This window comes from Thalia democratica, chromosome 4 (assembly GCF_965202585.1).
Source record: "Thalia democratica chromosome 4, ktThaDemo2.hap1.1, whole genome shotgun sequence".
Classification (NCBI taxonomy): Eukaryota; Metazoa; Chordata; class Thaliacea; order Salpida; family Salpidae; genus Thalia; species Thalia democratica.
This window is the reverse complement of record NC_139168.1, coordinates 50,119,604-50,132,282: the sequence shown is the minus strand read 5'-3', so window position 1 is coordinate 50,132,282 and position 12,679 is coordinate 50,119,604. Positions and strand designations below refer to the sequence as shown.

The window sequence follows — 12,679 nt, the reverse complement described above, 5'->3', positions numbered from 1 at the left end:
TTTAGTAATTTTTTTTAAACAATAGTACTCTTATTTCTAAGACTATCAAAAGAAAACATCAATCTATCTTAAACTTAAATGATTGTTTGAGATATGACTGAAAGAATTTTTAAAACTTACTAAAACATGGTTATATTTTATGATTTTTTCCTTATAGTTTTGTTTTTACTATCATAATTTTAGTAAGTATTTTTAGACCTTCAAGTGCAATTTTATATTTAATTTCAAGTTACTTTTTTAATTGTAGTCCCTTAAATTTTGATATAACAATTTGTTATGTAATTATTACAGCTCAGTGTAGATTTTAATTTTTTTTGATTATTTAAAAAAAATAAGAAAAGTAAAAACTGCTTATACTACTTTCTCAAAAATTACTAACTTTATTTTTTTTCTATAAGAGAATAAATATGGCATTCACATAGTCAGAAAAGTCAACAAATAGCATAAAGTAGAATATAAATGATAAAAGTTAAACAACTTTTTTATCAATTTTGTTTTATTAAAAAAATATTTTACCTAACAACAAAATTATATTTTCCAACATCTTGTTAATTTTGTTGTCTAATTTGAATTAGTAAATACAATATGTTTATCAGTCTTTTTGCTCTGGCAAAATAGTAAAGATGGTTTTAAATAGTTAAACAATACAGTGTTTGCAGTTAGTTTTATCATTATAATAACATAAAAATATGCACCACTCTTTGAACCCTGCAAAATTTTATATTTAATTTTTTCTTAAGAGGCATATCGGTATATTATAAAGTTTTTGTTGATTTTTATTTACTTACCAAAAAAGGTAAAATTTAAACTTAATAATTTTTAGGTATCTGGCAAATTAAGAATTTATTTTTTCTATTGAATAAATTTAATTTAAAACAAATGCGTATTAATAATCGAAAAGTTAATTTAAAAGATGTGTAAAAAAGCTATACTTTTAGCTTGAAAATTAATTTAACAGAAATGTTTACCTTTGTTTTAAAATAATGTCCCGAATTCGGACAAATCCTAATATGTAGAATCAGTAAATCATTAGTTTAACTAAAAAAACTACTAATGCAGTAAAGAAAGATTAACAATGAACTGCCTAATAACAACAATACAAGAATTAATGATTGCTTAAATAGTAGTAAACTTTTCGTAGTTGGTAGATTACCATTCACTAACAATAATTGTGCCCCGGTATGCCCTAAATTGTTGCCTTTTGAATCGGAATTGTTTGAATTGATTAATAGCATTAGCTTTAAACACAAGTTTAACAACTTTCAAGAAATCTACGCAATCAAATTAATTCTATAAAATAATCTAACAAATTAATAGTTTTTACAGACAAAACAAATAATTTATATAAAATCGGACCTAAAATTTATTATAAGTTATTAAACAATTCCCATACAAAAGATTACAAAAAATGTGATAAAATCTCTGCCGACTGAATAAACTCTTGTGCTCAAGAAATATTAATAAAGAATAATATATCTGGTAAACGTAACCGTAAGTTAAATAGTTCTAAATCGTATATTACTATAAAAGATCATAAGTATAACTTTCCAGCAACTATAAATGTAGATTAATTAATACAAGTAAAACAGATATTTGTAAAATATCTAAAGTTATTTTAGCAAGCATTATTAATGATGTAAGAACCGCAACCGGTTCGAAAAGTACCGGTGACTTGTTAAAATGGTTTTTGTCATTGGATGATAAGAGCAATAGGCGTTTTGTCAGTTTTGATATAGTTGAATTCTATCCTTCTATCACCGAACAACACCTTTTAAATTCTTTAAATTATGCTTCTATTTATTAAAAATTCGCCGATTCTGATAAAGAAATTATTCTACATGCATGCGATTCCTTACTTTTCTCAGACAACAATGTTTGGAAAAAGAAAAATAACGACAATTTTTTCGATGTACCTATGGGAAGCTTCCATGGTGCAGAGATTTGTGACCTTGTCGGATTATATATCCTCAGTAAACTGAGAAATGTTTCCAGTAACTGTGGTTTGTATAGAGACGATTGGTTAGGTGTGATAGATCTAGCAAAACCTGTCGTATACGAAAGAACAAGGAAACAAGTTTAAGGTAAAGCCAGATATAGGTTTAAAAATTACGTTAGATCTGGGTAATCAAGTGACTGATTTTTTAGATGTCACTTACAACCTACCTGATGGTACTTTTCCCCAATACCGAAAACCAATTTGTTTAATTAACTTTATCAATTCAAATTCTGACCATCCCCGACATATAAAAAAAGCTATCCCAATAATGACCCAGAAACGCTTAAGCTCATTGTCATCCAGTGCAGAAATATTTTCGAAATAAAAGTTCCATATGAAAATGTATTAAAAAAAAAGGTTTTAAATGTAACTTATCATACGTGAAAATAAACAATAATACTAATCATAACAATAATAAAGATATTTTTATTGGTAATAACGATAATTAACATAGTAATGATAATAATAAAAGTAATAACAGCATCATTAATAATAATAATAATAATAATAATAATAATAATAATAATAATAATAATAATAATAATAATAATAATAATAATAATAATAATAATAATAATAATAATAATAATAATAATAATGATAATAATAATAATAATAATAATAATAATAATAATAATAATAATAATAATAATAATAATAATAATAATAATAATAATAATAATAATAATAATAATAATAATAATAATAATAATAATAATAATAATAATAATAATAATAATAATAATAATAATAATAATAATAGTAATAATAATAATTATTATAATAATAATAACAATAATAATGATAATGATAATAATAATAATGATAATAATAATAATAACAATAATAATAATGGTATATATAATAATAATAATAATAATAATAATAATAATAATAATAATAATAATAATAATAATAATAATAATAATAATAATAATAATAATAATAATAATAATAATAATAATAATAATAATAATAATAATAATAGTAATAATAATAATTATTATAATAATAATAACAATAATAATGATAATGATAATAATAATGATAATAATAATAATAACAATAATAATAATGGTATATATAATAATAATAATAATAATAATAATAATAATAATAATAATAATAATAATAATAATAATAATAATAATAATAATAATAATAATAATAATAATAATAATAATAATAATAATAATAATAATGTTAATAATAATAATAATAATAATAATAATAATAATAATAATAATAATAATAATAATAATAATAATAATAATAATAATAATAATAATAATAATAATAATAATAATAATAAATAATAATAATAATAATAATAATAATAATAATAATAATAATAATAATAATAATAATAAAAATAATAATAACAATAATAATAATAATAATAATAATAATATTAATAATAATAATAATAATAATAATAATAATAATAATAATAATAATAATAATAATAATAATAATAATAATAAAAATAATAATAACAATAATAATAATAATAATAATAATAATAATAATAATGATAATAATAATAATAATAATAATAATAATAATAATAATAATAATAACATTAATAACAATAATAATATAATAATAATAATAGTAATAATAATAATAATAATTTTACATTTAATCATTACAAACATTTAATATATAAAAGACACGTTATATCAAGTTCCTGTGACTTTTATTGTCTTTACCGTTGTTAAATTCTATTCATCCACTAACTTATGGTTGTTGTTTCATTTTTATTCAAAATAGATTATGTATTACTTTTCATATTTAAGCGCTTTATTGCTTTCCCAAACATAAAGACAAAATTAACTCACTTTACAACACAAAATAAATAGCTGTGTTAATGTTCATATATATTGTGACGTAATTATTGGATGTATTTTGTTCAATCATTGGCAACGGTAAAATAAATTTGTATCAGTTATTCTTTCCATTATAGTAAGTGGTTTGTTTATATTATGATTTATTGTGTATTTTACTTTACTTTACTTAATTTAGACTTAATAACTACAAATATTATATAGTTTTATAACAGTCGGATTTAATATTAAGTATTTTACCTATTATTAACTATTAACCTGTAAAAATCTGTAGAAACTATTTTATTTTAATTTTAATGAAAACAAGTATACACCTACTTTATTCTATGCTTATATTCTTTCATTACAGTAATTATATTTTTTACAGAACCCAGTTGAAGTGTGTTGACTCCTTAACACACAGAAACATATGTTGGTACAAAAAAGGAAGATTACTGAATAATTTGTTTTTATTAATATTCCAGTTAACTTTTTTTACTAAGATCTTTTGTTAGCAAACGACCAAATCTATATTTTGTACAGTTAGTATGATTATACTAATCTAACTTTTAGTTATTATCAAAACTTTAACAGAGTAAAATAGATACTTTTTTAAAACTATATAAAGTCCATTTTACTTATTAACTAAACAGTATAATATCTAAAGTAAAATCTCGTTAAATAATTTTTGATAAAATATTTGTTAATAAAAAAGTGCCTTAAAAATGTTTTAATAAATTTTGTACAAATAGATACAAGCTTAAAAGTACTGATTTATTTTATTAATAAACATAAAGAAAAAAACAACAAAAAAAGGTTTCATTTTAAATCCTACATTCGCACCTTTCACTTAATTAAGAAGCGTACGAAAACTTAGCAACTAAATTTTTTTATATACATTTTCAACTGTTCTCAGGGTATATTGTAGGGGCTTAGCAAGGCTTTTTTAACTCGGGTAGCGCAATTTCTTTCTTAAATAACACAGAGGTTTATTTAGTAGATTTTCTTATAATTTGCGAAAAGTTCACATAAGTTTCTACTCAAATGTTTAAGCAACTTTTTTTTATTGTGATATAAGTAAATACACAGTAAGTCTAAATCGTTTTTAACTGGAAATGAATGCAACTTTGTATAAATATTTCTTTTGTAAATTTTATAGGTTTTATATTTTTATGTAGTTAAAAATCATAACTATTGTATTTGTTAGACTATATAAAGAAATTCCTATTTAAAAAAATGTTACCAGACTTTAAATAGCAGTTTTATAAATTTTTTCTCTTATGTACTTTTTAATATAAAAATTTTTTTTTTTAATAATAGAGTAAAGTAAGTTAACTAAGATTTTGTTTAATTTAATTTTGTAACAGCTTTTAATATTTATTAGATATTAAATAAAAAGTTTTTATTCGAAAAAAAGAGCTTTTTTCACTGAAATTATTCAATGAAAATTTAAAAAATAAGATCTTGTTTAAAACAGGAACTAGAAATCTATTAATATTTTAGTAAATAAAACAATTAATTTTGAATTTAGTTTAAAAAATATAATCACTTAGTTTTAAATATTTTAATTTAACTTTTGAAAATTGAAACATCACAACTAAAAGTTTACTTTTTCAAGCATTAGTATTGCTCAAGTATCTTCGGGAGATAAATGAATATAAATAATTTTAAGCTATTAATCAATTTATTAATAATTTATAACTTTATTGTTTTGGTTTTGATATGGAGTAGTGGAAATGACATGGTTAAAATCAAAATTTGAAAAACTAAAAAAAAAAAAATCAAAAAGGTATCATCATTAGTGATGTACCGGACCCGGATCCGGACTTTCTTTTCAAGTTAGAATCCGGCCGGAACCGGACCCGGACTTTTTTTTCAAATTAGAATCCGGCCGGAACCGGATCCGGACTTTTTTTTCAAATTAGAATCCGGCCGGATCCGGATATCAGACAAAAATGGCAATATCCGGCCGGACCCGGATAGTGAGTCCGCTACATCAATAGTATAAACTAGCCTGAGTCAGAATGAGGTTTTTAAAAACTGAAAAAAAAGAACTTTAATCTAATAATAAGTAGAACAGCTAGCCAAAAGGTTTACAAATTTAGTTGTTATTTACAATTAAAAATCTGAAATCAAGTTATTGAATAAAATACAATAGAAAATACCAAATATTGAAAACCGGATCAGCTCAAACTCATTCAAAATTTAAAAGAAAACTAGCCTGAGTTTTTATAAAAAACTAAACTAGCCTGAGGCAGTCGAAGATTTTCTAAAATTCCCAAAAATTTTTAAACTAGCAGGGTTGCGACTGTTTAAGTCAATAAAACTAGCTATAGTGAGTATAAACAAGCCTGAGTCAGAATAAGGTTTTTAAAACCTGAAAAAATTACTTTATTTTAATAATCAGTAGAACAGCTAGCAAAGGTTGACAATTTGGTAGTAAAGTTGTTGACTGATTGTGGTACACTTAACTTATTAGTACTACCCATCATATTAAATCCTACCTTATTTAATTAATATCTAACAAATACTAAATTCTAACTGAGACTACTTTCTATGATCAGACACGACAGTTTTGAGTGATGAATCTTTTTTATAAAACACAACAAGAAATACTAGCATATATAAAATTATTAATTACTTTGGTAACACTTTAAAAACTTGAAGCTATTTAAATCTATATCAAAAGACTTAAAACAATAAACTAAAAATTAAGTAAAACTTTTCGTAAAGAAGAAACAGTTAAACTTTTAATAAACTATTAAACTATAAACCTGGCTTAAATATTTAAACAATTAAACACCAGTTGAAATATTCACTTTTAAAACAAAACACTACTTACAATAAGCATTCACAAAAAAGTTCAAGATATTTTGTTGCTTCAAGCTGCACACCAAACTAACTAACTGCTTACATATAAACTGCCTGTCATGTTCTGATGTTTTGTTGCATCAGTATTTAGTTTGAAATATTTCGTCATATGATTCTCATTGGCTCGTACAGATTCACAAATTCAACCGTATTAACTCTAAATATTCTTTGAGCTCAACTTTAAACAACAAATAATGCAAGTATTCATTCCAAAGTTTTCAATTTTACAACATATGTAAATATTTACATTTCTGAAATGTTTATTTCATTGTTTAAATGTAAGCAAATGTAAATTAGTCACGTGTACAAAATGATCCAATCACGGTAGGTGTTTAATTCTAACTGATGAAAATGACTCTTATTAATTTACACAGGGTTTGTTTTTGAAAAAATACTTTTCAGTATGCTCTTTTTTACTAACTTGATCCGGGTCCGGACGGATCTCTGTTAGAATCCGGTCGGAACCGGATCCGGACTTTTTTTTTCAAATTAGAATCCGGCCGGAACCGGATCCGGACTTTTTTTTCAAATTAGAGTCCGGCCGGATCCGGATATCAGACAAAAATGGCAATATCCGGCCGGACTCGGACCCGGATAGATAGTCCGGTACATCACTAATCATCATGCTTTAACATGACCCAAATTTGAATATCTTTTAAATAAAATGAATATTTTTATACAAGTATATAGGTGCGGTTTTACTTATATAAATGTGTATTTTTGAGTAAAAGTGCGAAGTATAGTTCAATGAAAATGTTAAATTTTTATTTTTTAATAATTCTTATATTTTCATTTAAACACTTCTATTAGCTTCCTTTTACAAAAATCTCTCAAAATTTAAAAATTTATTATGATTTCTTTCTTTTTTACTATCAGCTGCTTCTAAGTGCACAACTGCAAAAGAATACAGCTCCTTTATGTTTACATGTTGTTAGGACATTTGTTCATGTTCTTATAAGCTTAAATTTAAGATAGAAAACACTAGCAAACCTATTAAAATAAGTAAAATTTTTATTGTTCAACGTTTTTGTTGAAAAATATTTTTTATATTTTTAGGGGTAGCACAGAGGCCACAGACTCCACAAAACAGGTGTAAACGCACTTCTTCTTTAAATGTTACACTATCTCTTAATGTTAAACTATCTATGTCCTGGACATGACTTTAAACTGTATCCTGGTGTATGACTCGATAACCGAAAGGTTTTTTCGTACACCAGGTCCTAAGATCAAATATTTAAGCGCCTTTTTTTTCGTTCAATAAACAATATATCTTAAAACTAGTCTGTTTCAAATGTTGATAAATACTTTTTTTGAACAAGTTATAAGGGGTCGGCTGCAGTTGTAAGTCGTTGGAAATTTATTAGGGTAGGCTGCAGTTGTAAGTCTTTAGCCTAACATTATGCAAATGAGCTAAAGTGATAATATAGCAGATATTAATAACAACTAAACCCTTACCCGTAACCCACTTTACCTAAATATATAAAAATAGACTGAAATAAATATTATTACTTAAAGCTAAAAATAAAAATAAGTGAAATTTTAGCAAATAAGAAGCGCCTTAGATTTGCACCCGATGCAGCTAAAAGTAGTAGTTTTGTGTTAGCTTAGGGGATTATATAACAGCTTTCTATTGCGTTTTAATAATCTCATAGTAGCTATAACAACTAGATGCTTTTAAGGAGAAATTTATAGTAATATAGTTTTTAAAATGTATGATTAAAACAGATATAGCACAGGATACGAAATTGACTTTTTTATGATTATTTTATACTCGATTATGTTAAGAACAAGTTTTAAAAATATATTTATTACAAATTTTAAGTTACCAAATCTGTTTTGCTGTGAAACTGAGTAACTGTAAATTTTGTAAAAAATATAATTTTTAGTTTAGTTTTTATTATAATTGAGTATTAAAGCAATATTAAAGAAGTCAGGCTACTTAGCCTTTAAATAGTTATAAATTATTTGGTATACAGTTTTGAACTCATTATATTAGTTTATTAAGTTATTACACTGTGATATAGTTTTATTTTGGTATACAAAACATTAAAATTGTGATTTTTTTGTTAATGATAGAGTGATTTTTATATATTGTCAAATTTTATAGTAACTTATATTATTACTTTTTATAACCATTTTAATGACATAGTTTTTGATTTTTAACACAATTTAGAAATTACATAATTTAATTTAATGATTAAAAGTGTTGTTTTTTAACAGGGTAATTTGAGTAATTTTATTGATGACAACTTAAGTTGGAGGACACATTGAAAGTTTTTCAAATCAAAACTTTCACAGAACTGTTTTTTTGCTATCCAAAGTAAGACACTATTTGATAGTAGATAAAATTATATTTTTATTTATTCTAACTTATTTTATCTTTACAACCACAGTTAATTATCCAAACAAACTGGTGCTGCAGTATACATATTTTGTATATTGAGGTTTTAGCATTTTTTCAAGTAAAAGAAAAGTTAAACAAAAAACTAGCTAAAATATAGTCTATAAAATATATCAATTAGTTTTTTTGTTAAATTTTATGACAAATCTGACCGTTTAACAAACATGTTTCTTAAATTTAAAAGTTATAAATGCTTTACGTGTTTTAAAACATTTTCAAAGGTATATGAAGCTGAATTTTGAGTAAAATGAATGGGAACCTAAACACAAATCAAAAAAATAGTTCACAATCTGTCAATAAAACTAAGAAATATGTGCAAGAATCTTCTACTATAAGTTTGCTTAATTTTAAAAATATTTAAATATATTATAACATAAATATATAATAATTTAAATATAAAGAAACAAGTAGTAGTTTTTTAAAAGTTTTAATTAGTTTAATGAAATAAAAAACAGTCTTTATGTTTGTAAATAATATTATAAATTAAGTGTATATTTTTCAGGTATAAATACCCATGTAAATTACAATGAGTTAAAATCAAGACTAGTTCACAAAGCCTCACAATCCAAATATGTTTACAATCCTCTTACTCTTGATTTTAAAAGAGTAACTAAAAATCAACAGCTAGCCTTAAAAAGAAAACATCCTATTAGACTTGAGCCTCTAGTTAGCATAAGTTTATTATTCTGTGTAAAGTTTTTACTTTTTGGTGTAAAAATTGAATATCTTTCAATATTGATTTAGTAATGAAGGAATGTGATACATTTTTTTCAGGTTGTCTACATTTAATAAACTTTCAATAAAATCTTTATTAGTTTTATTCATTGAATTTAATTATATTTCTAAAATACTTCCAAAATATCATTTTAGTTATAATAAAGTTTTTACTATACAGTAGTCTTTCTCTTGAGCTCACAATTTTTTAGTTTGATCTTCCAAAGGTGCTTGTTAACTGAAACCAAGATGTTTTTAAATACAGTTTATGTTATTATTATAAACTGTATGTGTGTAAGTTTTCTTTATGGTATTTAGCTATTTTTTTATATATCTAAATAAAATGTGTAGTTGTTTTATTTATATCAATGTAAATGTTAGTGTTTTTATTTTTTTACCTAAGTCGTTTTTAGTCATTTTTCTATCAAATTTTTTTGCATACTTTAACTTGACAACTATTGCATTTTATTGTTTGTTAAATTTTCGGTTGCTAAAATACCTGTAATCCTGGAAAAATCTAGAATTCGACATTTTAGGCAAAAACTAACTGCATAAACCTTGAATTTAAAAAACTTTGAAAGAAAAATTTAAATTTTGAACATAAATAAATAAAAATCCAGGTATTTTAAACTATTTTTCCATGTAAAGTAATGATATTTCAAAATACAAAAAATCTATCCTATATATAAAAAAATATTCAAAAATTCATTTTAAGTAGCTTTATAGTATATTTTCAATGTTGCCATTTGGTTTTTGACAGTTTTCTACTTTTAAACTAAGAATAGGCTTAAAAATTATCTTATTAAAACCTGGAAGAAATTCAGAAAACCTTTAGAAATGTTCAAAAACATTTGGTTACGCTGTAAATTTCAAAATAGTTTTTGAGATATGGAGTACAAAGTTGAAGATTACAATAGGGTTTTTATTAAAGAAACAAATTTCAATGAAAACGCTACTTTTTTAAAAATATATGTTTTCCTACAGTTTTATAGAAGTTATATTTAAATTCTGTATTAATTTTTTTTAACTTATACTAGTTACGAAGTAATTTTATATTTTGTTCTTTAATTATTTAGAAATATAATTGCAGCCAAGCCTTCAGAAATACCAATCTTTAAACCAGTTGAGTCACATTCAGAAAAGAAATAGAGATGTTTTGTTGTTGAAGAAAAGTAGGATATCTGAAAAAGTTGTAAGTATACAAAACAATAATTTTGGTGTATTATAGTTATAATTATCAAACTTATGACTAAATTATTCTATTAGTTTTGTTTGACAGTTTTAAATTTACTTAAAAAAATATTTTAGGTAATACTTTCTGTAAGTTTAAGCTTGTGAGTCTTTCATCACATTTTTTAGCTAGAACTAGTTGTACGTTCAACCTTATTTATTAAACATTAACTAATGTAGTTTTTAGGGTTAAGGAAAACCTTATTTTTCAATTTATTCATGTTTTGTATACTCTTATATAAGCTACCATTAATCTTTTTCAGCTTAGTGAAGTTTTCTGTATTTTTAAAGTTTTAAGGCTTTTAAATTTATTTGGTTATTACGGAAAGTCATAAAAGATGTTTTTACTAAAACTATATTTGACTAAAGTTTTAGAGCAATAGTTATTTTTTTCTATAAACTATGTTGACTACGTAAAAAAAAATGTTTGATTGGTATGTAATTTTCACTATAACTCTGTAGTTTATTTAACAATAAAAAAAAAAGCTCAAAATATTTGGTCCGAGGACCTGGTGCGCAAAGAACCTTTTGTTTATTGAGTTGTACACCACGGATACCTTTTAAGTCTTGTCCAGGACATTAAAAAAATTATAAACATGCTTCTATTAAGTTGTGTTTTGTTAGTATTAAAGTTTAGTAGCTGTATTACTTTTATCTTAATATATTTTAATTTTTTTATGACAAAAGTTGTACAACTGTTTACTATGTTTGTAAGTTTTGCTGTAACTTAATAAATACTCATCTGTGAGTTAATTGTTTTAAACTTTAATACTATACTTTTAAGAATGAAATACCTTTGAAACAATCAAACTCAAAAGAGAAGATTTTGTTAGATATTAGTAAGCAGCCAATTGAAAATAAAACTAAAAATGAAAATCGCTTATATGATGTTAAAAAACTGAAGAAAGCTACTATGGATACTGTACTGAAATCTTTTATCACTGACCCATACGATATTGTAGAAATTATAAAATCAAAGTATGAAAATTGTTTTAAAGAACATAGTAGTTTTTCCAAAGAACAGCATTTGTACAAAAATACTAGTAGAAGTGCATGATAAAATTGTAAATTACTGTAGAAATATTAAACAAAATTTTGTTTGTCATTTATGTTTTACTTACATATTTAGTTTAATTAGTTTCATTTTTTAATTACCCTTATTTTATAAGGCTTAAACTACCCTAAGTGGCTTAAAGGTACAGTTTTTTTTAAATTAGAAGTTGACTTTTAAATCAAAAAAAAAACAGTGTGGAAATTTATTTTAATTCTAATTTAAACTATTTTAGTTTAAATCTTGGGTATCTGTATCTTACACCAAGACATCACCACACAAGCAATGAATATTCTCCATACAATGTGAAAGTAGTTTCATACTCTGATATTTGTCAAAATAACTACTACACTATCAGTGCAAGAGGTGTTACTTGGGTCCGAGATAGGGAGCAAGAGTTCACAGAGATTAACATGTGGATTCAAGAATATAGGTAAAATTTTGTATTTTACTAGTGTAAAAACTTAAATAAAAAGTAATTAAAATTTAAAAATAGGTATCTCACACAAATAAACTATCTATATTGAGTTTTATGTCATAAATAATAAGTTAGATTTTTATTGTTTTGTTAAACTAGTTTTTTCTAAGCT

At 23.2% G+C, this 12,679-nt stretch overlaps 1 protein-coding gene across 1 annotated transcript in view; it reads left to right on the top strand.

The window, feature by feature from the left end:
• Positions 1–8,913: 8,913 nt before the first annotated feature.
• LOC145835223 (dynein axonemal heavy chain 6-like) overlaps positions 8,914–12,679 on the top strand; it is a 60,227-nt gene continuing 56,461 nt past the window's right edge. Inside the window, exons 1-6 of the mRNA XM_082942784.1 lie at positions 8,914–9,013; positions 9,316–9,429; positions 9,597–9,760; positions 10,899–11,000; positions 11,823–12,016; positions 12,325–12,522. Of these exons, the coding sequence (XP_082798910.1) occupies positions 9,342–9,429; positions 9,597–9,760; positions 10,899–11,000; positions 11,823–12,016; positions 12,325–12,522 (746 nt within the window). The 5' untranslated portion in view covers positions 8,914–9,013; positions 9,316–9,341. The remainder of the gene's footprint in view (positions 9,014–9,315; positions 9,430–9,596; positions 9,761–10,898; positions 11,001–11,822; positions 12,017–12,324; positions 12,523–12,679) is intronic.